The sequence below is a fragment of the Solanum tuberosum genome, unplaced genomic scaffold, assembly GCF_000226075.1.
Source record: "Solanum tuberosum cultivar DM 1-3 516 R44 unplaced genomic scaffold, SolTub_3.0 scf00185, whole genome shotgun sequence".
Classification (NCBI taxonomy): domain Eukaryota; kingdom Viridiplantae; phylum Streptophyta; class Magnoliopsida; order Solanales; family Solanaceae; genus Solanum; species Solanum tuberosum.
This window is the reverse complement of record NW_006239122.1, coordinates 432,019-456,157: the sequence shown is the minus strand read 5'-3', so window position 1 is coordinate 456,157 and position 24,139 is coordinate 432,019. Positions and strand designations below refer to the sequence as shown.

The 24,139-nt window shown below is 32.8% G+C and overlaps 2 protein-coding genes and 1 non-coding gene across 5 annotated transcripts in view; 2 read left to right on the top strand and 1 right to left on the bottom strand.

The window, feature by feature from the left end:
* Positions 1 to 12,068, top strand: part of LOC102587630 (ABC transporter D family member 1) — a 28,038-nt gene extending 15,970 nt beyond the window's left edge. For all 3 annotated transcript variants that reach the window (XM_006355290.2, XM_006355289.2, XM_015312316.1), the window contains exons 12-27: positions 35 to 146; positions 232 to 390; positions 939 to 1,038; positions 1,133 to 1,241; positions 2,167 to 2,257; positions 2,929 to 3,053; positions 3,133 to 3,282; positions 3,360 to 3,432; positions 6,379 to 6,559; positions 6,653 to 6,811; positions 8,046 to 8,189; positions 8,265 to 8,492; positions 11,033 to 11,193; positions 11,298 to 11,350; positions 11,452 to 11,530; positions 11,623 to 12,068. In XM_006355290.2, coding sequence (XP_006355352.1) covers positions 35 to 146; positions 232 to 390; positions 939 to 1,038; positions 1,133 to 1,241; positions 2,167 to 2,257; positions 2,929 to 3,053; positions 3,133 to 3,282; positions 3,360 to 3,432; positions 6,379 to 6,559; positions 6,653 to 6,811; positions 8,046 to 8,189; positions 8,265 to 8,492; positions 11,033 to 11,193; positions 11,298 to 11,350; positions 11,452 to 11,530; positions 11,623 to 11,754 — 2,056 coding nt within the window. In that variant the 3' untranslated portion in view covers positions 11,755 to 12,068. The remainder of the gene's footprint in view (positions 1 to 34; positions 147 to 231; positions 391 to 938; positions 1,039 to 1,132; positions 1,242 to 2,166; positions 2,258 to 2,928; positions 3,054 to 3,132; positions 3,283 to 3,359; positions 3,433 to 6,378; positions 6,560 to 6,652; positions 6,812 to 8,045; positions 8,190 to 8,264; positions 8,493 to 11,032; positions 11,194 to 11,297; positions 11,351 to 11,451; positions 11,531 to 11,622) is intronic.
* Positions 12,069 to 13,184: 1,116 nt separating this feature from the next.
* Positions 13,185 to 13,256, bottom strand: TRNAW-CCA (transfer RNA tryptophan (anticodon CCA)). Its single transcript has one exon. It is a non-coding gene; the product is annotated as a tRNA-Trp (tRNA).
* A 9,815-nt stretch (positions 13,257 to 23,071) lies between these two features.
* LOC107062102 (uncharacterized) lies at positions 23,072 to 23,744 on the top strand. The gene has a single exon (XM_015312332.1). The coding sequence runs from the start codon at positions 23,088 to 23,090 to the stop codon at positions 23,700 to 23,702; it is 615 nt and encodes a 204-aa protein (XP_015167818.1). The 5' UTR covers positions 23,072 to 23,087; the 3' UTR covers positions 23,703 to 23,744.
* Positions 23,745 to 24,139: the final 395 nt, after the last annotated feature.

The window sequence follows — 24,139 nt, the reverse complement described above, 5'->3', positions numbered from 1 at the left end:
ATACTTATTAGTTGCTGTTCAACAAAATCTCCAGGGCAGAGGCTCCCAGTCTCACAGACTCAGAGTTCAATAAGAACCAGCATAATGAGACCGATCGTCAAAGTGATGCAATGACTGTGCAGCGTGCATTTGCTACTGCAAAAAAGGTTTGGATACTCATGCTGTTCAAACTTGTTCTCAGAGATGTCTTCTGTTGCTCCAACTAATTCTTCTCTTTGGCATCATCCACAGGGCACAAAATTCTCCAAGTCAGAGGCTGAATTGTATTTTTCAGAGTTGATATCGGCATCTCCATCTGAAGCTGATGAGCCCCCCTTGCATGTCTTCCCACATCTAAAGAGTGTTCCAAGGAAACTTCCACTGAGAATTGCTGCCATGTCTAAAGTTCTGGTGAGTGTTGTAGTGCTATGACATCAAACTTGGTCCTTTTAGTTGGTTAGTTTCTAATTTCCTCTCACAGTGGTTGTTTTTCTTTTCTTTGGCTGTGAAATTGAAACAAAGGAAATTCTGTGTACTTTAAAGACAACATATCTTATTTAATGTGACTTACATGTAACATTTACTGGTTTAGACTTAAAAAACATGGGAAAAGAAATTGTATGGTTGAAAAATGGCAAGGCAGGTTTGAACTGAAAAACAATCTGGTGTAGTGATTGGTAGATAGCTATATATTCTGTCTCAATATAGATGTTACTATATCTACTCTTGTCTGGGTCCTAAAGTCAAGATAGGATATTTTGAAAAAAATCGATTTTTGAAAATTAGGAATATCCATTGTTTGGTATTGTGAAAACAAAGAGCTTTTGGCTGTAACATGTAAAGTGGATCATCATTTTCTTTTTGATGAGGAGCTGATCACCATATCTGTGTGGAGGGAGTTAATATTATTGAGAACCATCTTTTTGGCTTGCTTCATATAGCTCTAGTGCTTGTTTTAGGTACCCAGATTGCTAGATAAGCAGGGGGCACAGTTCCTTGCAGTCGCTTTACTTGTGGTGTCCAGAACGTGGGTTTCCGATCGCATTGCCTCTTTAAATGGTACTTCTTCTCTGTTCTTTTAAATGTTATTCTTCTTCATCTGGAATGAAGGATTTTATTGCACTATTTATAACGAAGACATCTGCTTGCGTAGGAACAACTGTGAAATTTGTCCTGGAGCAAGATAAGGCGGCATTCCTACGTTTGATTTTTGTTAGTGTCCTTCAGAGTGCTGCGTCCTCCTTTATTGCTCCGTCTCTGAGGTGAATTTATATGTGGAAAGAGTACATGCCTTTCCTTACTTTAAACATGCTTAGCATCTGCAAATTTTAAAATAATATATACTTGGAAGAAAGAGATTAAGTCTTACTTAGGTAACTCGGTTTCTCTTCCCTGACGGGAAAAAAACACAATTCTGTATTCAGTTATTACAAAGAGCTAATAGGCACCCTTCGAAGTGACACACAGAGGAAAGTTATCTTGGATATGTATATCGATAATAATCGATTACATGGACATCCAATTTTTGTCTACAAGATTAAAACACATACTTTTTCAGGCAGTAGGATTGACTTTCAATGTTCATTTTGATGAATGATTGCACAAAATGAACACACAGACACTAATTATGAGGTTCAAACAGAGTACATCTTGAACTTACTACACTTCTAGATTCAAATGCTATAGTAACTTGTGTCTACTTTTTGTTCTATAGTATGTTTGGTAGTGACATATCTTTGTTAAGGTTATACATATACTTTAAAATGGAAATTTTAGAGGCAATTCTGCGGGGTTTCTTTCCAACATTATCCTGGAACCTTCTTATCTTGACTCTGAGTTAATAGTTGTGGACAACTAGATACCACCATAGTCCATAGCCATTGACAGTAAGATCTGTTTGCCTAGAAGGTTGGAAGTCTGTATATCCTTAGGTATGATAGGGGTCTCTAAAGGAACTTTTGTGGTTGGGTAGGATTAAGTTTCATGAGGCTGCTGCTCTGGCTGCTTATTGGGTGGGCAAACTGTGTACTATCATTTTATTTAGCATGGTTATTGTTTATTATCTCCTAATGAATCTTGTTGTGTTAGAATGTTGTATCTCATATTGGAATTTAAATGTGCTTTCTTTGTTGGCCTATGTCCTTTCTTTTTTGAGATCAATAAAATTTTGTTCCTGCTTCCATACAGGCACTTGACGCAGACATTGGCACTTGGATGGAGGATTCGTTTGACCAAGCACTTGTTGAAGAACTACTTGAGAAATAATGCATATTATAAGGTACCTATATTATTCAACAAGATAAATATTTACTAAAGATCCCCTTTTCAGTTGTGTCAAGTTACACTGTTGCTTGAATATCCACAACTCATAAGTTTTTTTTTCTAGATGTGTTGTTCAGAAAATCCCATGGTCACCCGTGACATTGTGAAAGTTTTAACCATTTGAAATGTTTTGGTCCTGTTGTATTTCCGAGCACCAGCTTGATCAAACAAATGGATTAGTTTTTATGCTACTCTCTTCATCCTAAATTTTGGTGTAAATTATACTTTTAGAGGTCAAATGGGGCTTTGACCAAAGTATTTTTATTACTAGGTTTCGTTAGTTTTTATGGAAATGGAAAAAATTATCAACTACATGAAATGTTCTACATTGTGAAAGGTCTAGATTTTCTTTACACTTATGAATTAATCTGAAAAATGCATTTGGAAATCCAATTTGACTATTGAAAATTCAACATGGACAAAAGCTTTTGGTACATTTATCATCCATTTTGGTCCTGTTGCAGTTTTTCGTTTGGTCGAATAGTAGGACAACTTCTTTGTTCATAATCCCTTGTCCGTCATCCTTGATTCAAGAATAACTAATGCTGTAGTTCCTTCATTTTTCAGTAGAAGTCTGATGTACTGTTCAAATATCTTGCAAATGTAATGTTGAAGGATTGTTTGTAGGTATTTAACATGTCGGGTGTCAACTTGGATGCTGATCAGAGATTAACTCAAGATCTGGAGAAGCTAACCGCTGACTTGTCTAGTCTGGTAACTGGAATGGTGAAGCCAACTGTTGACATTCTATGGTAAGTTTCTTTTGTGGCTGTTAAGCTAATGTTTTAACAGTATGATTTCTGGTTTTATAGAGGTACTACTGAAATGCAGGTTCACATGGAGAATGAAACTGCTAACTGGCCAGAGGGGAGTCGCTATATTATATGCTTACATGTTATTAGGTTTGGGTTTCCTGAGATGTGTTACTCCTGACTTTGGTGACCTGGCAAGTCGAGAACAACAGCTTGAAGGAACTTTCAGGTTACCTGATGTTTTAGTTACTGCTTATCTTATTGTGTTTAGATAGGCTACTGTTACACCTGAGTATCTGTTGTCAGGTTCATGCATGAAAGGTTGCGAACACATGCTGAATCTGTTGCTTTCTTTGGAGGTGGTGCTCGTGAAAAAGAGGTAGTAATATTTTTTTTGCAACAATATTTTTTTCAGCAGTGGGACCTCTCAGAAATAAGATATATAGGTGTGTTTGTCTGATATTTGTATATATGCATATACATTGAGGTGATCGTTTTCCCCTGTGATATGCTAGAGATTTGCTGGTATAGTAAATTTCGTTCATGTTTATGCCTCTTATTTGAAAAAAAAAAGCGGGTAATAAGCTGGACTGTTTTAAGTTGTTTTCATCTCTTTGTATCAATTGCTACGTATTACATCAAGAGCTCGCTGTCCTTTAAGAAGTTAATTGTTGGCCCAAAAGTGGGGCTGAGATGTTACATTTAAGGACGACGTTTGACATGTCTGGATTTATGGGTAATACAAGAAGAATATTTTTTCTATTCAATAGAATTTTTTTCTTTTTAATAGAGAAAGTTGCCACAGGCATTGAAGTGTACAAGACATGTATTGGCCTTGGCCTTTGGGTATCTATCCAGTACCTATCTTGGAGATTGTAGTAGTACTTTGTTGTTTTTGTTCTAGACTTGCAAAGTCCAAAACAAAAGAATATGCCAAATCTAATTGACGTGACCTTCCAGACATTTTTGTTTTGTCCAAGAAAAAGGTTTTTTCTTCTAAAAGTTTGGTTGATAATCTTTGTGACTTTGTCCCTTTCAAGTAAAATCTAGTGGTCATTTTGTTGGCTAGTGAGGAGATGTAATCTCTGCATGCAATTCAAAATTTACTAATGCAATGTTTGGTTGTTACTTTTTGCCGGATGGAATATGGAATAAGAATGCAAGTACTTTTAGTAATTTAAGGATTAAAAAAAATTAAACGACAAAATGTCCCTCATTATGATACTTTCTTATCAAAAACAATTATGCATGGAATACTATTTCGTAGTATATCAAACTGCACATTTAACAGGGAGTAATCTCTGCATTACAATCCCTTTATAACTGCCCGTGTTGGTGGTTTGTAGCTGGTACTCGATAGAATTGTCGAGATGCGCATGAATCCAGTCACCTCTGTTATGTCCAAGAAAATGTGATTCTTATAAAAAAATTGAGTACCTATCTTGAAGCATGCATAGATATCTCAATTCCAGCCAATAATCTTCTCTTCTTTTGCCTCTGCATAATTTAAGACTGTATATTGGGATAATTGTATCTTCTGTTATCCCATTGTTTAGCTACTACCTACTCTACATGTAATTCCATCGACAATAGATAGCATCCTAATGAACCTTGAGAAGATATTTTGTCTTAATGGTATGTATAAGCAAAATCTTCATTAAATGGTTTTTGAGATGGATAACAAAGGGTAATAGCTTTACTACCTCCAAATTTTGCATACGTAACAGCCTAAACCAGTCAATTTCCTTCATTACTTGGCCTCTATGTGTACGCCGTATATCGAAAAAGGTTGTTTTCATAGATAATTGCATGTGTTTTACTGGCCTTTTCTTGTAATTGGTTGTGGAAAATGCATTTCTATTTCTTTGTTCATATATTTGTCATTCATGCTTATAATTATATTTCTTGGACTGAATATATTTATTTGTATTTTTTCTCGCTTTGCGCCTTTTTTCAATTAAAACTCACTCTTTATCTGTGCTTTGCGCTTGAAGCCCTAACTGACCTTAGAGGATTTTTTTATATTTTTTTTTGCGTTTTTTGCTTCTTTTTTTAACACTGGGTTGAATTAATTGTAAGATCCTTCTTCTTCACTTATTGTTATGGTCAGTCTCATCACTTTTCTTGGTTTACCCAATATTGGCCCCCAATGTTATAGTGTCCAAGTTCTAGATGTCCAAATCTAGACGTACAGAGGGGGAGGGGGTGACATTGAGGCAATCAACGGTTGTCTCCTTATATTGTTTCAAGTAATCCTCACCCTAGGAGTTAGCTTTTGGGATTGACTTAGGCGTAAGATCTAATCTTTACACTAATTATTAGCCTTAATTTGTTAGTCATTTTTTATTTTCAAAATAATCAACATTTGAATCAAAATGGAGAAATTAGAGATATAGAGACAGTGTTGTCAAAAGCACGCATAGGCCTTGAAGCGAGGCTCAAACTGTGTTGAGCACTTGGCCTCGCTTAATGTGCGCTCTAATGTCGTCATTAAAGTTCTAAGACATACTTTTCTTCATCAATGAGCCTCTTAAGGGGTGATACTAAACAATTGATATTTCATTTTATCATATTTTTTTACTCACTTTCTTTGTTCATATATTTGTCATTCACGTTTTTAATTATTTGTCTTGGACTAAACATATATATTTGTATTTGTTTCTCCCTCTGCGCCTTTTTCATTAGCCCACGCTTTATTTGCGCTTAAAACCCCAACAGGCATTAGACTTTTTTGCGCTTTTTGCTTTGATAACACTGATCAGAGACAGAAAAGGAAAGAAGAATATAAAATTGCAGCAAGAGAGATTAGGAGAGAAAGAACTATCCCGAGAAATAAGAAAAAAGGGAGAGAAAGAGAGAGAGGAGAAGAAGGAAAGCTCCAAAACAGTAGTAGAATAGGCTTCATTGCAGTAGAGAAGTAGGATTAATAGAAGAAGAATCATTGAAGAAAGATGCTAAAGAGAACAAAGAAGCTAACCTGCTGGGATGGAACTTATTTCTCTTTTTACCGTCTTTTAAAGTCAACACCAAATAAAAGACCTGCTTCTCACTTATAATGCTTTGCATCCGCTGCTTGAAGCTTTGGTCTTCTCCGGAGTTGCATTGCTTCACCCATGAGAAGCAACAACCTCTTGCTTTGCATCTCTCGATTGCTTTAAGCAATGAAATGACCTCTTTTAATAACACATGTTGTTCTTGGAATATCTTTCTTTAGCTCATACTGGTAAGGATTAATAGAAGATTCTTGATTTTGTTGTGTCCTTTACTGTTTTCTTGTTTATCCAGTTATCTCTAGCACGATACTGATACATGTTATGCATGACAGATGGTTGAAGCAAGGTTTAAAGAACTTCTTCACCACTCTTCTTTGCTTCTTAAGAAGAAATGGTTATTTGGCATAATAGATGAGTTCATCACGAAGCAGCTTCCACACAATGTTACTTGGGGATTGAGCCTGTTGTATGCTATGGAGCACAAGGGCGACCGGGCTTTGACTTCAACTCAAGGTGATTCCCAACCAACTATGAATTTGTGTATTTTTATGCTGTTAATATTTTTGTGAAAAATTACCTATTCTTTTTACTGTCCCTTTTTTTTAGGTGAACTCGCTCATGCACTGCGATTTTTAGCATCTGTTGTGTCTCAAAGCTTTTTAGCTTTTGGTGACATTCTTGAGCTCCACAAAAAATTTGTTGAGCTTTCTGGTGGTATCAATAGAATTTTTGAGCTGGAAGAGTTTCTAGATGCTGCTCAATATGGTGGGTGTGATTTGACTTTTAATTTTCTCTTGTTTCTGTCACTTCCAACTCTCAAATGCTCTTCTCTGGTTATAAGTTTCAATGACATTTGTGCAACATTTAATGGTTAAGCTCCAAGCATTATGCTGTAAACCTTTGAGTTGATAGGCCCGTTTGAGTGCATTGCAATAGTATTGTAGATGTCATGGTTTTGAGTGTGAAGGAGAGGCGAGCATGAACTTGGTAAAGAAATTGAAGATAGATAAATCCAATGGGAAGTTTTTTCTTTTGTTAAAAGCTTATTTGGATGGTTAATGCTAGTGAATATGCGGAAAACACTTAGTTTTGGCTGATGAATTCTTGGGATGAAAGTGTTCGTCTTGAAGATGCTACAACTAGGTTATGCTAATGAATGACCAGCCAATTTGTTCTGAGGCTTTTGATATAGTGGCGTACATAGTTGCTAGACTACGTAACTTGGATTCCATGGGAACCATCTTTTATAAATAAATAGAGCCCTTTCTAGCCACACCAGAATTATGCATCTCCAGTAAATTATAATTGTTACCAATCATAATTATTTGTCTGAATATTTTACCGTCTTTCTTTTCTTTTTCCTTTGAACAACATTCATGTTTCCCAGTTCTTCTATGATCCTCTCTTTCTGTCAATGCCATCTAATTATCTTTTCTTCTTGATTCTTGAGTATAAAATTATAACATTGCTGAGGATAATCGCTAGCATTGCCAGACAAATTAGAGGGAACAAGTGTGCATCTGTAATTATTATATCTAGCACACAAAGGAACTATGGCTCAAATTCTAGGGTCAATTTTGATTTTGAACGGTTAGAACTTCACATTTACCAGAAATTGTTGGGAATTTCTGCTTATAAATATGGGAAATTTGGTACAAAGTAAGTTGACATTTGGCTATAATATTGGCAACAACCTCTCTACCTTCACAAGGTAGGGGCAAGTTCTGCGTACACATTACCCTTCCCAGAGCCTACTTGTGGGATTATATTAGGTATGTTTGTTGTATTGGAATAGCAAAATCAAATAGCTGAAGCTAAATTTGTTTCTGACAAAATTCCTGATATCCACCAGTGCTGAAAACTGCCTAAAATCATTCAGTTCTAGCATCACAACATAGTGATCTTTCCTTACCAAATTGCTTTTGGCTGGATTTTTTTAATACTAGTCTTCAGATGTTAGTATCATTGTATGGAACTGATGTTTCTTGTATGCATGCAGATTTACCTGAAGGTGTTAGTTCATCGCCATCCTCTGAGGATGTAATTTCTTTCTCTGAAGTGGACATCATTACACCAGGACAAAAAATCTTGGCTAGGAAGCTAACATGTGATATAGTGAAGGGGAAAAGCCTTCTTGTAACTGGTTAGTGGCCAGATGACCTCTACTTATACTTAAGTATATCGTGATATTTACTTGCTAATTACTTCCTCTCTGAAGGCCCTAATGGAAGTGGAAAGAGTTCAATCTTCAGAGTCCTTCGTGGTTTATGGCCAGTTGTAAGTGGAAAATTAGTTAAACCATGCCAACCGCTTAACACAGAATTAGGCAGTGGCATCTTCTATGTACCCCAACGACCATATACGTGCTTAGGAACTCTAAGGGATCAAATTATATATCCTCTCTCACATGAAGTGGCTGAGAAAAGGGTACAGGCTATGCGAGAAGGTAAATTTTCTGGCTATAATACATTCCTCAGTTTTTTTGTGAATTGGCGTGCTTGTAGACTGTTACAATTTGTACTTGAGGTGAGGTAGTTAAAAATCATACAGCTTTCTCAGGAAATAGAGCTTTCTAACGGGCGCCGGTTGTGAGTGATTATTAGATTTACTTTTCCCTATGAAGGGTGATACAGTAATTTATTTTGAATTGGAGTTTCTTTGAACCACTGATATTATTGTATATTAAAAATGAAAATCCCAAGTGCCGAGGGCTATTCCAGGTTTATGAATACAAATTTGTAGTGAGCTTTCCGAAGGGATATAAAGTTATTTCTTTAAAGAGGAAGATTAGAAGATACAGATGTCATACTTAGCTTTACTTTAGCAGTTGAAAAAACTATGATTGGTAAGTGTTTACGGTCAGAGGTTATATTATCATGTGCAAAACCTTCTGAAATGGAGATTGTTCTGAACCATCCAAGCTTGTTAGTCATGTTTTTTTTTTTTGAATCTGGTAACATTTGTACTAATTTCAGTACTACCTGGAAAACCATATTTACGAAAATTAAGAGAATAAAATTTAGACTGAACTTACAATCCTATACAGACCCCAAAACATCTAGGATTGTTACAGTATCATCAGAAAAAGCCTTTGTACACCAAAAGCAGAATAACTATATACAATTAGGTCAACTTTCTGTATATTACTACTCCTATTTCCAAAACATGTGGCATTCCTTTCTTTCCAAATTGTCCACCAAATACATGGTGGAATAATCTTTCATCTATCCCTATTTCTTGCATCAACTCCAGCTTCCTCCCAGCTGAAAAGAGTGTCATCAAGTACTAGGGTCCATGAGATACCTCTGATATTGAAAAAAAATCTTCCACAGCTGATCAGTTATCGGACAATGTACCCTTCGGGGTGGCCCAGTGGTTTGGGCTTGGGACTTCCATGTTGGAGGTCTCAAGTTCGAAACCCCTTGCCAACGAAAGCAAGGGGTTTGCCTTCTGGGTCGAGCTCGTCGTGCCGGGCTTGCCTAGTGCGGGTTACCTCTCCTATGTGGTTTGCGAGCTATTGCATAGGAGCGGGGGTTTTACCCTGTGCGCACCCAAAGGGTAGCGGCTGCGGGTTTCCCTTGTCATCAAAAAAAAAAAGTTATCGGACAATGTAGAAACAAAAAATATCTTGAACATAGGGGTATCCCCCGCTTTTCCCCTCATTATCAAGGGTAAGAACAACCTCATTGGCTAAGAGCTAAGTGGAGCATGCTCTACTCTATGAGGCACTCTGATCTTCCAAATATGCTTCCATGGCCAGTTAGTAATCTGTGGCTCAACCTGATTTAAGATCTTATACCCATCCCTCACCTTGTACACTCCTTTGCTATGTCCCTTCCACTATAAGCAGTCCACTCCAATTTTTAATCCTTGAAATGCCTCCAAAAACTTGTAAAATTCAGTCAATATTGGGATCTCCCAATCATTCGAAGGTCTTCCTCTTCATGAGTCATGACATTGTTTGAAAAATCTGTCTGGGAAGAATACGTTAGTGAGTTGCCAGTGAAGTAAGCAACTCTTAAGAAAAGAGTGCAAGGTTTAATTGAAAATTAAGCTAATATAATCATCACGGACCCTCGTGCCAAATATATAATATTCATACGAAAAACAAATCTTATATTATTGTTACAGGCTATGTTGCACAAGCACAAAGACACCAGTATTTCAATGTAGAGTCAAACCGAGACATGGAAACTTTGAGATCTAGGGCCATGACACCATAAATACAATCTTATATTATGTCAAATTTGCCTAGCAGATAATTATAACAAATTAATTCATCAATTTAGCCAGCATTACTCTCTTTTTTTTGGCTTGGTTGGTCATAAGCTGCATAATCGCGAGAGAAATTTCCAAAGTAAACGAAAAGCCAAATATAACGTGACTAAGATAGTCAATGTAAACATGTTGACCCATGCATAAGGTGGGACCCTTTGCCTTCAGCTTTTTTTGGGTTTCGATTGAGTGGTAGTATGATCCTCTTTACTAAGTCATGCATTTTGATTCGGGGACTTAAATGTTATTCTTGAACTCCAAATTTATTCAATTGGGCTGCAAAGTTTGGTATGTCTGTCATTCTGTTGTCCTTTTAGGAGTTCAAGTCCTGAAGGCACTAGTCCAAAAATAAGAAGTTTTGAACAGAATCACCAAAATATCTAAGGATGGCATGCAACTCATCTTTAACAGGGACATAAATCATGACTATTTTGACATAAGCTTCTGGTATCAGGCCATATATCTGGCGTCTCTGCTTTATAGATAATGCAAATAATAAAAAGTTGATCAACAGAAAGGTGAGAGAGACAAAAAAAGCACAAATTTCTGTAAAACATATTCCCATACTAGTAAGAATTTTAATATTTGGCAAATCTTTTATGATGTCTGTTTATTGGCTTTTGCTAGTGTTCAAGTAGTCATTGATTTAGCAGTCACAGGTGTTGATGCCAACATAATTGTCCTCTCAGTGACTTATCTTTTGAATACCAGGTCTGAGACATCTAGGGTCTTCTAACATTTTGGATTCTCATCTGCAATCAATTCTCGAGGATGTTAAATTAGTCTACCTTTTAGAAAGAGAAGGTGGCTGGGATGCCAACCAGAACTGGGAGGACATCCTATCTCTTGGAGAACAACAACGATTAGGAATGGTGAGCTCAAAAAGTGCTGATTGTTTCTTGACCCAAAAACTTTGTTTAGAAATGTAATTCATATTTTGTTTCTTCGCTGCTAACTGATTTGGCATTTCTACAAGGCACGCTTATTTTTTCACAAGCCACGGTTTGGAATCCTTGACGAATGTACAAAGTAAGTAAACAAGCTCAGATCTCAGTGTGTTCCAATTAGTATACGGAAGCTTTTCTATGGCCTTGTATACCTGACCCTGCTATTTCCTCTTCTATTTGCAGTGCTACTAGTGTTGATGTCGAAGAACACCTTTATAGGCTTGCTAAGGATGCTGGCATTACCGTTGTTACATCTTCACAGGTTTGCATCCATGTCTGTTATTGTCATCGGCATTTCTTATGGCCATCAACCCATCTCTTATCCAACTTTTTTCTTGCTATGTTTTTCCTCAGCGCCCTGCTCTAATACCTTTCCATTCTGCGGAATTACGGTTGATTGATGGTGAAGGCAAGTGGCAGCTGCGTTCAATTAAGATGGATGAGGAGGGGGAAGGCGAACCAAATGAATATACACAACAATTGTGACTACGATGATGTATTCCAATGTTGTGAAAACGTTCATAGAGGCAAATAATTAATGAATTATGAATGTAATACATTGCAGTTAGATTGAGGGTAGGAAACTATATAGTTAGGGTATACAAAAACTATTTAAGTTGTTTCTTGTAATATTTCATATAGTTAACTGTGTATAGCGCCTTGTTCCCGTCGTTGTAAAAGGTTTAGGCATAATCTTTCCGGTCAGCCCCCCGTGAATAAAAATGGCAGGTAGAACTGAGGCTGACAGATTAATCTTCTACATTTTACATTATGTATTATGATGATATTTTTTCTGTTTAGATATACCAAAAATTAAATGGTGTACTTTTTTTTGCCCTCTCTCATTTAGATTATAGGTCACACAAGGGAAAAGTTGTTTAAAAAGAGGGCACTGTTAGGTTTTTTTCTTCCTTTTTTTTTTCGAAAGAGAAATGTTTTGTCTGTGCAATACACAAAAAGTCGAAGGTAAAAATCTAGAAGGATCAATAAAAGATCGGAACAAGGTCAAAATTGCCTTTGAACTATGTGAATAAGATTACTTATATCCATTGTTACATTTTGAGATAAAAATTGTGTGTCGTTATCTTAAGAGACCATAAATACACTTGAGAGTTAACAGTGGTGATGTAAAATGCTACATGACACTAATTTCGCCACTTAAGCTTGCCTATTAGGATATTCACTAAATTTTGACCCAATTTATAATTCAAATCCTAACACATTTAAAATAAAAATAAAAAAATCTTAACACATTTTTGCAAAACCCGACCTTAAAATTAAGAGGCAAACTGTTTAACTCTCTTCATCTTCTTATCTCTCTATTAAGGTATTTCTCTCCATCTTTGCTCAAATCTTCTTCTCTCTTTTTAGTGGGTCGGGTCTAATAAGAATAGGTTATAGTTTGGATTATAAATTGGATTAAAATTTAGTGGGTATCCTAGTTGACAAGCTTAGGTGGTGAAATTAGTGTCATGTGGCGTGCCACATCACTGTTGCTAACTCTTGAGGGTATTTGTGGTTTCTTAAGATAACAGTAGGGGTATTTTTTATCTCAAAATGTAAAGAAGAGTATAAATAGTCTATTTCACATAGTTCAGAAGAAATTTTGTCTCTTTTCCCAATAAAGATTAACTTACACCTTGATTGGATGGTTGTTACCTATTGTATTGTATTGTTAGTCTAAATAATTTTATTGTTCATATTAAATACATCATTAGGTAACAACAAAAAGACCCATTTTGTGTAACGATCAATTTGGTAATATTTTTTCTTCTCAATTTACCACTACTTTTTCATAATAGTTATATCCCGTACTTTATAGATTTATTATTTAAATTATAAATATATGACATTGGAGAACGATATCCAACCAAACATAGAGAAAAAAGGATTGGACCGTTTAAGATCGGGGGAATTGAACCCGACGTGAATCGAACACGCAACCTTCTGATCTGGAGCCAGACGCGCTACCATTGCGCCACGGATCCTTGTTGTCTACTCTCCTCACGCTTATTTATATCTTGTCATTCTATACTTTGATAATTATTTGTCTCCTAGAGTTTCGCACATATGTAGAACAAGATTAAATTACTCAAACAATTTCATAAATATGATTTAGTTATTTTTTTTAACAAAAAATTATAACATTCTACGGGATGATTTATTAATGGTAAATAGGATCAAAATTGACTATATATTATTTGAAATTAAGCAATTTTATTCTCATTTAACTCTTGGTTTCATATTATTACCTGACCATTACAAGAGAGTCGGATAAGTAGAAGCATTCAACAATGTCATGCCAACTACTAAGCTAAGCTATTGTCGGTGAATTTGATATAAGTGATTTTACGCTTTACAATAGCTCTCTTTTTTAGAGTGATAAATTTGAATAATTTTTTTCTAGAAGAATTAGGACAGATAAAGTTCACTTTTTTTTACCTACATTCTATCCTCCGTTTCTATCTCACATATTTTTTTTCCCTTATTCACACGTTTTTCAACAATTCTTTCTCATATTTTTTCAAAAAAAATAAAATAAAATTCTCTCTCATCTAATTTCCTCTTCCAATTGTTCTTCATTTTTTCATCTTCCGCTTCTCTCTCTTCCGTAGCTTCCATTTCCCCCCCCCCCCCCATAAATTTATGATTTGTTTTCATATTTGAGATTTCGTAGATTGTGTTAATCTACGTTGGCATTCATACATCATATATTGTTTGATTTTTTATACATTCATATTTAATAATTTCAAAATTTTGCTTATAGGGTTATTAATGCACAAGTGAATACAAATTTGAATTTGGATTTGGTGAACAAAATTTTCGGAAAAAAGAACATAGCAGACGAAGAAGAAGAAAGAGAGAGTCAGAGAAGAAGATTGCAAAAATTGTATTCATATTAATTTTTGTTTGTTAATTATTTTCTGTTACTCAACATTTGTATTTTTATTAAGAATACGGATTTGGATTTGAATTTGGTGAACGAAAAATCGGAAAAAAGAAATATAGCAGACGAGAAGAAGAAAGAGAGAGTCAGAGAAGAAGGTTGCAAAAATTATATTCATATTAATTTTTGTTTGGTAATTGTTTTCCTTTACTCAACATTTATGTTTTTATTAAGAACATTGTATTTTTTTTTAGTTTGTATTTTCTAAGCATAGATATATCCTTTTTTTCACAATCAATTTGTATTTATTTTTTTAGAATATTGTATCCTTTCTCAACAAATTGTATTATTTCCAATATGTATGCTGTTTTTTTTTCCTTCAGAATCTTGTATCCCTATTTCTTTCACAATCAATTTGTACTTTTTTAGAATATTGTATCCTTCCTCAACAGATTGTATTATTTCCACCATGTATGTTATTTTATTTTATTTTCAGAATCTTGTATCATTTCATAATTAAATCATATTCATTTGTAATGATTATATTATATTGGGATACAGTTAATAATATTTCTGTAATACAAATAAAAATATATATATTTGGCAGTCATGTCTGGGATACAATTTTTAGTTTTCATTATGAAAGTAAAATATCAGTTTTAATTTGAATAGTAAAGTGAGCACATAAAATGTAAAATATATTGGTATACAATTACGATGAAAACATAATAAAAAAGAAACTTAATTCCAATCGAATGGAAAAGGGGATTTCTTTGAAATGGTAAGTGATGAGAATTTTAAGTGATATGTTTATTTTTTACAAAAAAAATATTCTCTCCTCTGATTTTCTCCTCTTTGTTATTAAATAATTGTATTCTTGCAAATCAAACAAATAAAAAATACATAAATCAAATACATAACAAACTAAAATATTGACATTTTAAATAAAATATTAAAAGTAGTGGCTAAGGGGTCCTATTAAATGTCAAAATATTGACATTTTGAAATTTTTTCCTAAAAAAAATTAGAGAGAAAAGTGAATAAAGGAGTCATTTTGGGGTCAAAAAGTGGGCCCACATTGAGAAAAAAAAAGAAAGGTAAATAAAGTGTAGATATTAGGATACATTATATTCGCTAAATATTGACTTATTGATATTTTCAATAATTATTTTAAAGTGTAGATATTTTTAATAATTATGTTAGGAATTTTGACTAGTTTGCTAATTTTCTCATGTAACAAAGGATAATATTGAACCATTTCAATTAGTACATACTTAAATTTGGACCTTTTCTAATTTATAATAGGATTCCTCTTTATTCAACTATTTGACAATTTTCCATTTTTGTTTTCTTAAACATTATTTTTTCTTGGAATGGGAATTGAATATATAAATAAAGTTGCAACTTATGGTGTGGATATAATATAATTCATAAGATGGGATGTTGACAGATCTTATAAATGGAGAATGAGGACACAATATTAAATATGAAGTAAATTATTTATTTTTCAGTGGATGAACAGTCAAATTGTCAATTTTCATATGGTCCTCTTTTTTTAAAAATTGTTTAAAAAATCAATTCCATCAACTTATTGATTAATTTATGGAGATTTTCACTTTTAACATCTTTTTTCCCCTTTAAATTATGGAGAAGTGATCTGCAAAATCTTATAAGATAATTCTGAAGTGCTTAAGAAAATGACCTCGACTATAAAAATGAGTTTTTTTTTAATCTGCGGTTCGGAGTATACATTAGAGCCTTGACTAAAGTTAGATCACGCACTGTAGGGCTCATTTGGGATGACACTTCCAACAAAATTTTCTCCATAACCAAGCTTCAAACCCGAGACCTATGATTAAGGATGAAACAGTCCACCGTTGCATTGGTGTACAAAAATGAGTTACACGATTGTTGCGGTGCCTAATTAATTGCTAAAGTATTTGTGGGCAACATTATTTTGGAGATTAAGTTGACAAATAGGAAAAGCATTAAGGCTAATTAATTAATGTATCTTTTTCCACTTTATTTTTACGGCTGTTAGTTGTCATATACTATAATCTTTCTTTGTCGAGTCCAAAGGGTTTGGATTGCTACATTGATTTCCTATTTATTATTCGAACCATCCATTTTTAATTGTGATAGTTTCTTTTTTTAGAGTTAAATTATAAGAATTTTGATTAACACCGTACGATGTATATTTTCATCATATTGATATACAAAAAATTGCAATTTATAGTACTTTTCATATAGTTTTTGAATTACTATTTTTTAAAAAAAATATCAAATTAATTTAATCTAATTTAACTTTGAAAATTCATCAAATTGACGTTCGAAAAACGCAACATGACAAATAAAAGTGGACGGAGGGAGTAGTATTCAACTTAATTCAACAAGGAGAATATTATCTTTTCATCTTAGTGATTCTTCATAACAACCAAAGGACCCTATGAGACAGAGAGATTGATCAGATAATAAACACTCTTCATTTTAATTTGAGGTTCTATTTTTTTTTTGCCGTGAAAATAATTTTTAAGGACCTTATGTAAATTGAATAGAAGAAATAACATCTTTAAATTTTTTGTGTATAAAAATGAAAATATCTTATATATTTAAAATCTCTGATAAAAATGACATAAAACTAAAAATATCAAATCTCACCCTCTTGTCTAATAAATGAGTGCTAAGCAAATGTATTTACTTAATAAGAAAGGAATTTACAAAGTCCACTATCCAATATCCCTTAAGATAGTAAGTTCAAGCATTTGTTAAATTTATATTTTTGTTCCTATGTCTCTATAGTTTGCTTTCTCATTGATGTCAAAACAAATCATAAGGATTGTTTTTAGCCATGCATTTTCTTATGACATAAGTGTTTTTGGATGAAGTGGACTTAATAGATGTTATTTATTTAATATTAGATTTAATCTACTTGGCAACTAGTTGATTTTCTTAACACAATGGATATGTATCTATGGAACTTAAAATAATTATGTGAATCTAAATGTAAGTTGGGAAGGAGTCAGAATTTTATCAATGGTTCTATGATATTGTTTAGGATATTCTTAATATTGTTTTAAGTATTTTAATGAATACCCCATTAATAAGTATACACTTGTTTATGCCACATTTGGGTTCGTTGATTTGAATTTGAAATTGGAATTTTAATTTTGTTTGGTCAAATTTCATTTCAATTTTAAAAGTTGTATTTTTCGTGTAGATTTGAAAATCACACAACTCGTGAAAATTATAAAAAAAAATCATCTCTTATAATCTTATTAAATGGACAAATCATATATAGTTAAAAAACAAGCAAGGTAACAAACTATCGACGTTTCTATTATAAATAGATGTTTGAGATTACATGTGTTAGAGTACATAGATCATATACGCAGTGGAAGCATAATTTAGGATTACAAATTACATAATAACAAATAATATAAAAAAAAATGAAATTCATAATTCACTAACTTGTTGAAGGTTTTGCAGTACTCGTTTAAGCTTGATGAATCCAGAATTCAGATCTTCTACTACTCCTCACTAATTCTTTTCCAACCAGTAGTTTGTGTGCAAATCTTTTCAAAAAAAAAAGATTGATCCTCCTTTTTGCTCCAACCAGCCCTTTTATCCCCACACTTCTACTAAAGATAAAGAGGGGAAGGGATAAGTTTTTCAAACATCCCAACAATTTGGAGTCATTAAGCCATAAAAGGCAATCAACAACAAATAAAATCAGACGTTTTAAAATTCTTTTTCATAAAGACAACATTAAAGCAATACATTAGGTAATAAAATTTCTTTTAAGACCAGTTAAATAAAATATTTAAACTCAATAATTCATTCTTTACAGAAGACTAGTAAATGTTAATTATTCTTACGGAACACTTCTTTTCTTCTTTTCATAACTGGTTAATTAGTCAGACACAGTAGGGATCGTAGACTTATTAACTGAGGCTCCCAATTACAATATTAAGTCGCAAAATAATGAATTAATCATTGTAATAAATTACAAATTATTCCACTAAAATTTGTAATTGCACTCCTCAATTTAATTTTGAAATCTACCATTACATCTTATTTAACTCTCCATGTTAGAATTACTGACACCAATCAATTGAATTAAATTTTTTGAATAATTTAATTTATTGACTAATTTAATCCTTTATTATTATACTTAACTTATTCCACATGACGGATATAAAATCCACATGTCACATCACCCCTTTGAGTTATGTCACGAATCAAGTGTTATTTCCTCTCAATATGTTTACTCCTGGCTTCGTGGTTCTTTCTAATTGACTACTGCACCACTGTTGTCACAGTACGGTGTGATTGGTGGTTCAACAGACACTACAACAAATTCGATTATTAGGGACAAATAATTTCGTCATTTATAAATCATATTTCGTCACTAAAAATCTTGTGAGATGAAAAATAATTCGTCAATCAGTCGTCACTAAATGTGTGTCGCTAAAAGTATACAAAGACGATTTAGTGCTTCGTCGCTAAAAGTATTATATTAACTACAAAAAGAAAAATTGTCCCCAAATGCTTAAGCATTTGTGACAAATTTATTGTCGTAAAAAGTGTATTTGTTTGTAGTTAATAGTATGCTTTGTCACTAAAAAGGTTATTATTACCGACAAAATTATATCGTCACTAATTATTTTAATTCAATCAGTGACGACATCAATTGTCTCTAAAGTTATATGTATTTCGTAGTTGAACAAAATCTTATTTCGTCACTAAATGACTATATTTTATACACAAAAAAATATTTTGTTCTTAAATGTATTAATTGGGGATAAATTTATTATTATAATAAATGTTAATTTTCCTATTATCTATCTCCCATCTCAATTTTTTTAACCCCTCCCACATTATGCTTTCTTGGGGACTCAAACTCACAACCTTAAAGTTGGAAGTGAGGAGTGCTTACCATCCGATCAACTCTCTCTTGTCTCTCATTTTTGTTTATTTTTAACTTCATTCACTTCTTTCAAATTTAACTTCTGTAGAAATAATAGATTATATGATTATTTATACACATACACAAATGAATGAAATTTACCACCCACAATTCATTCAAATGTATATTATATTTTAATTAAATTGTATATTTTTCAAAATATCTTTAAATATATTCAGTACGATTTTGTTATTTTATTTATTTTGATAAATTTTAAAAATTATTCAGTACAATTATAAATTTATAAAAAGTTAAACTTTTGATCTTATTTAAAAAAATGAATTATCGGTTCAATTCGATCAGTAAATCAATTGTTTTGAAAAAAACATCGATACCCATAACTATAGTATTTCATCATAATATATTTGAAATCCTAGTTGGTTCATTTCTTTCATTTGTGCTTTCATTTTTTAGTTTATTTCAATTTTCACACTAATGGAAAAAGTTAATAGAAATTCATGAAATAATTCGCACCTTTGCAAAGTCTAAGTTTGTAAGTTCACACTGATGGAAAAGTTAATAGAAATTCATGAAATAATTCGCACCTTTGCAAAGTCTAAGTTTGTAAGTCGATGTTATCTTTGTATAGTTGCTCTATGTATGTATGTGGAATTACTATTAAATATATACATATTTTTAAACAGAAGCAAATCGATCGACTTAGTCTATGCAGTTTACCAATCACAAATCAATAGACACGCACAAAAATTAGCACCAAGAATTGAGAAATTATTATTTTTATCGTCTTTATTGATGAAAGTGTATCAAATAGAAAATAAAAGTGTTAAACCAACAAATATTAGTGATCTAGTTGTAGAACCGTGCCCCACTCACAATACTTATAACTTGGATTGTATTTTTCAAATGATGCATTTTATAATTGCGTAATTTAAGAAAATTGATGAATTGAACTTTTTCATTTTTACAAAATCAGCCGAATTCATTGGTTTTAATATTTTCCCTCGCCAATTAACGAATGGACTCTGTCTAATTCTATGAAGCACTTGTATTATTCTTTTTGTAAGTTGTCACTTGTAATTATGAATAATTGTAGACAAAAAAATTGTATTTAGCTATGAATTTTTTCGGAGCAAATAGTTGAATTATTCACTACAAATTTTAAGTTGTCGCTATTTAACACCTTACATATTTTGTGACAATTTCTTTGTTGTCACTAAATCTGAGATTGATTAGAGACAATAAAATCTTTGTCACCAATTATTTATATTAGTGACGAAAATAAATGTCATAATTAAATCTAAATTTTTATAGCTAAAACTTATAACATTTAACTATGAACTCTAATTTGTCGATATTGTAACAACATAATTTTTTAGATGAAATTTTTTTGTGTCCAAAAATTATTAAATTTTAAGACAAAAAATAATTTGTCATGAATTAGATACATTATTAGTGACTAAATAATGTGTCACCGATAACTTTAAATTCGTGACTAACACTAATTAATAAATGGCACCAATTAATTTTTTGGTGGGAAACTTTAGTGGACAAAACTTTGCTACGGATTTTTATGTTTCGTCACTAAAAATATGTGTCTCATATATTTAAGCACGAAAAGTAAATTTTGTCACTAAAAGTGAACAATTAGTGACGAATTTGATGTCGTAGCTATATATCATATTTGTTGTAGTGAGAAGGAACCACTCCAAGCACTTTCATAAAATTTTCGAGCCAAACAACCTCTTTAGCCGCCTCAAATGCAGCTACATATTCAATTGCCATGGTAGAATCAACAACACATGATTGCTTGATGCTCCTCCAAATTATGGTTCCACCACCCATAGTAAATACATATCTCGAGGTATTTTTCTATAATCTCTATCTGACTAGAAATATGAATCTTTATACCCATTATGTACAAGATTACCAGGGTGGAAAACAAGCATGTAATCCCTAGTCCTTTTCAGGTACTTGATTATATGCTTAGTCGCAGCCGATGTTCTTGCCCATGATTAAACTGAAATCTGATAACCATGCCTACAACGAAGCAAATATCTGGTCTATTGCACAACATAGCATACATAAGACTCCCTACCGCAGAAGCATAAGGGTCGGTCTTCATCCTCTCTATCTCATTGGCCGTTTTGGGTGATTGATCCTTTGATAAAGTAATTCCATATCTAAAAGGAAGAAATCTCATTTTGAAATTTTGTATGCTAAACCTTGCAAGAATAGTATCAATATAAAGTGCTTGAGATAAACCTAATATTCTTTATTTGTGATCTCGCATAAGCTTAATACCGATGATATGAGCCACTTTTCCCAAGTCTTTCATATCAAAACGCGACGACAATTACTCCTTAACAGAATTTAGCATGCTCACATTATTGCTATGAGCAATATGTCATCTACGTACATAATCAAAATTGCTACATTGTCTCTCTCCCATTTCTTGTAGATGCATGATTCATTTTCAAACTGATTAAAACCAAAAGTCTTAATCGAATTATTAAAACAAATATTCCATGCTCGAGATGTATGTTTCAATCCATAAATGGATCTCTTAAGTTTACAAAATATGTGTCCATTGCCACTTTCCATGAAACCTTCTTATTGTGCCATATAAATGCACTCATCAAGACTTCTGTTTAGAAAAGTCGTCTTGACATCAATTTTTCAAATATGATATTTGTAATGAGTAGCAATGTATAAGAGAATCCTAATGAATTTAAGCATGGTATCGGCAAAAAAGTTTCCTCATAATCAATTCCTTCTTTTTGAGTAAATCCTTTTGCAACAAGCCGAGCCTTAAAAGTTTCACTTTTCCATCCACACCTCTCTTTTTCTTGTAAATCCATTTACAACCAATAGGGTTAACACCTATAGGTTGTTCTACAAGATCCCGTATATGATTTGAGTACATAAACTCTATTTCAGATTTCATAGCAACAAACCACATTTCAACATCCTTATCATATAGTGCGTTGACGTAATTTAATGATTCTATATTAGTCTCTTCAGGAATTCTATCATATGATTCCCCTAAGAGCGTAAACCCATCAGGTTTTCTAATAACTCTCCCACTACGACGACTAGCCACTACATTAAAATCGAAATCTATTTAATTTTTCACCAACAAAATTAAAATTCACCCAGATAATATATTTATATTACTTATCTTAAGTAAATATTGTTTTTGCTTACACAAAATGTTGTATATTTACTATTTAAAGCGCTGTGGCATTATAACCACTTAGGTCAAGATACAATACTAGGTCATAATTACCTGATCCATCCAATATATATATATATATATATATTTATTTATTTAAAAAAATTACAAACAAAGTAATTGATAAAAGTTTCTTTTGAATCTACCACTTCAAATAGATCAAATTTATAAGAAGTACTAATTTTATATGTTTCGATAGGTTTTCTTGTGAATCAACTTGAACTATATATGTGATTCAAATTAGATCATCCTTTTAAAAGAGGTAACTTAATTAAGCTATGCCTAAAATGCCCTACCAATGAGCATATGCTCCGATCAATTCAAATTTGAGCGGGTTATGCTTTCATGGGTTAAATTTGATACTGCCCCTAGTTCCATATCAACCCACTAAGCCCTAGTTTCCACATTATTAGTACTTATCCTAAGAATCACTTCACACATTTTTTAACCTTTCAAGAGTCCAAAGAGATTTTTCTTTTAAAAAAAATTCACAAAGGCAATCTCTTATATGATTCTCAAAGGATTCACTTTAGCTCCATCAAACATTCTTTACAAGACTAGCACTAATCCTCATTTGGTGGGTGGTTTTCTTTATCTTATAATATTTTATTATATAAGAACAATTAGCTAATTAACACCACTTTATTCCCACTAATTACCAAAGATGAAGCTAGCACAATTTCCAACTATAAATACCTCACTAACTAAATGCTTCCCATCATCAAAACAAACCATCCAAAACAATCCCATCAAAAGAACAACCATAATTTTTCATGGAGAAATTTAATACTCAAGATTTTTCATCTATTACTTGTGAAATACATATCATAAGAGCAAGAAACATAAACCAAAGTTCATTAGGGAAAAACAACTTGTTTGTTAGATGTTATCTTCCAACAGGAAACAACAACCAAAGAGTTAAGCTAAATACTCAAGAAATCTCATCAAAATCAAACTTGTTTTGGGATGAATCTTTCTCATTGGATTGCATAGGAACACATGACTCCATTAACACGATGAAGCAAGGAACAGTCGTCTTCGAGCTACGGTCAAGAAGACATCTTCCATGGAAAAATATTGGTGGCTCACAAGTCTTGGGGAGAGTTGAAATTCCATTGAAAAGAATATTTGAGTCAACAAGAATGGAGATAGAGGAGTGGGCAATATTCATGACTACTTCAAAGAATATTAATGAAGATGTGAAACCTCCAGCAGTAAAGATAGCAATGAAGGTTAACGTAAATGAGACAACAAAAATTAATAAGTTGAGAAGATCATGGGATGAGTCATGTGCTTGCAAGGGTTATTGTGGATGTAATAGTAACAGTATTTTTAGTGCTGATGATTGTGAAATATTTGCAATTGGAGCTGCTTTAGATGTCCTTTAGTTTAAGCGAAAAAAATGGGCAAAGCACTGAGGTGTTCCCCTAGATGAGATTAATTTTTTTTAGTGACATTCTTGGATGAATTTGTTAGATTCTTGTATGTTTTGTAGTTTAAATTTCATGGTTTTGATAAAATACAAAAAAATTTATGAGAAAAATTGTTTTCATGAGTTTACTTCAGTTTCCTTAAAGTGAATCTTGACTTCACTTTTTCAATTTCATCAACACAATTGAGTGAAAAATAAGTTTGTTTCTTACTGTTAGTGAAAAATTACAATAAAACAAAAAATACAAGATTACAATTGAAATAAAATGAAGAAACGGAAATCTCTTCAGGCTGAGGCGCGGATATCTCGCTCTCTTTAAGGAGATTCAAGTCCACTGCAGCAAATGTTTTTCACCGGTCCAGCAATAGTCCTTCTTGACTTGTCCCCTCCAGG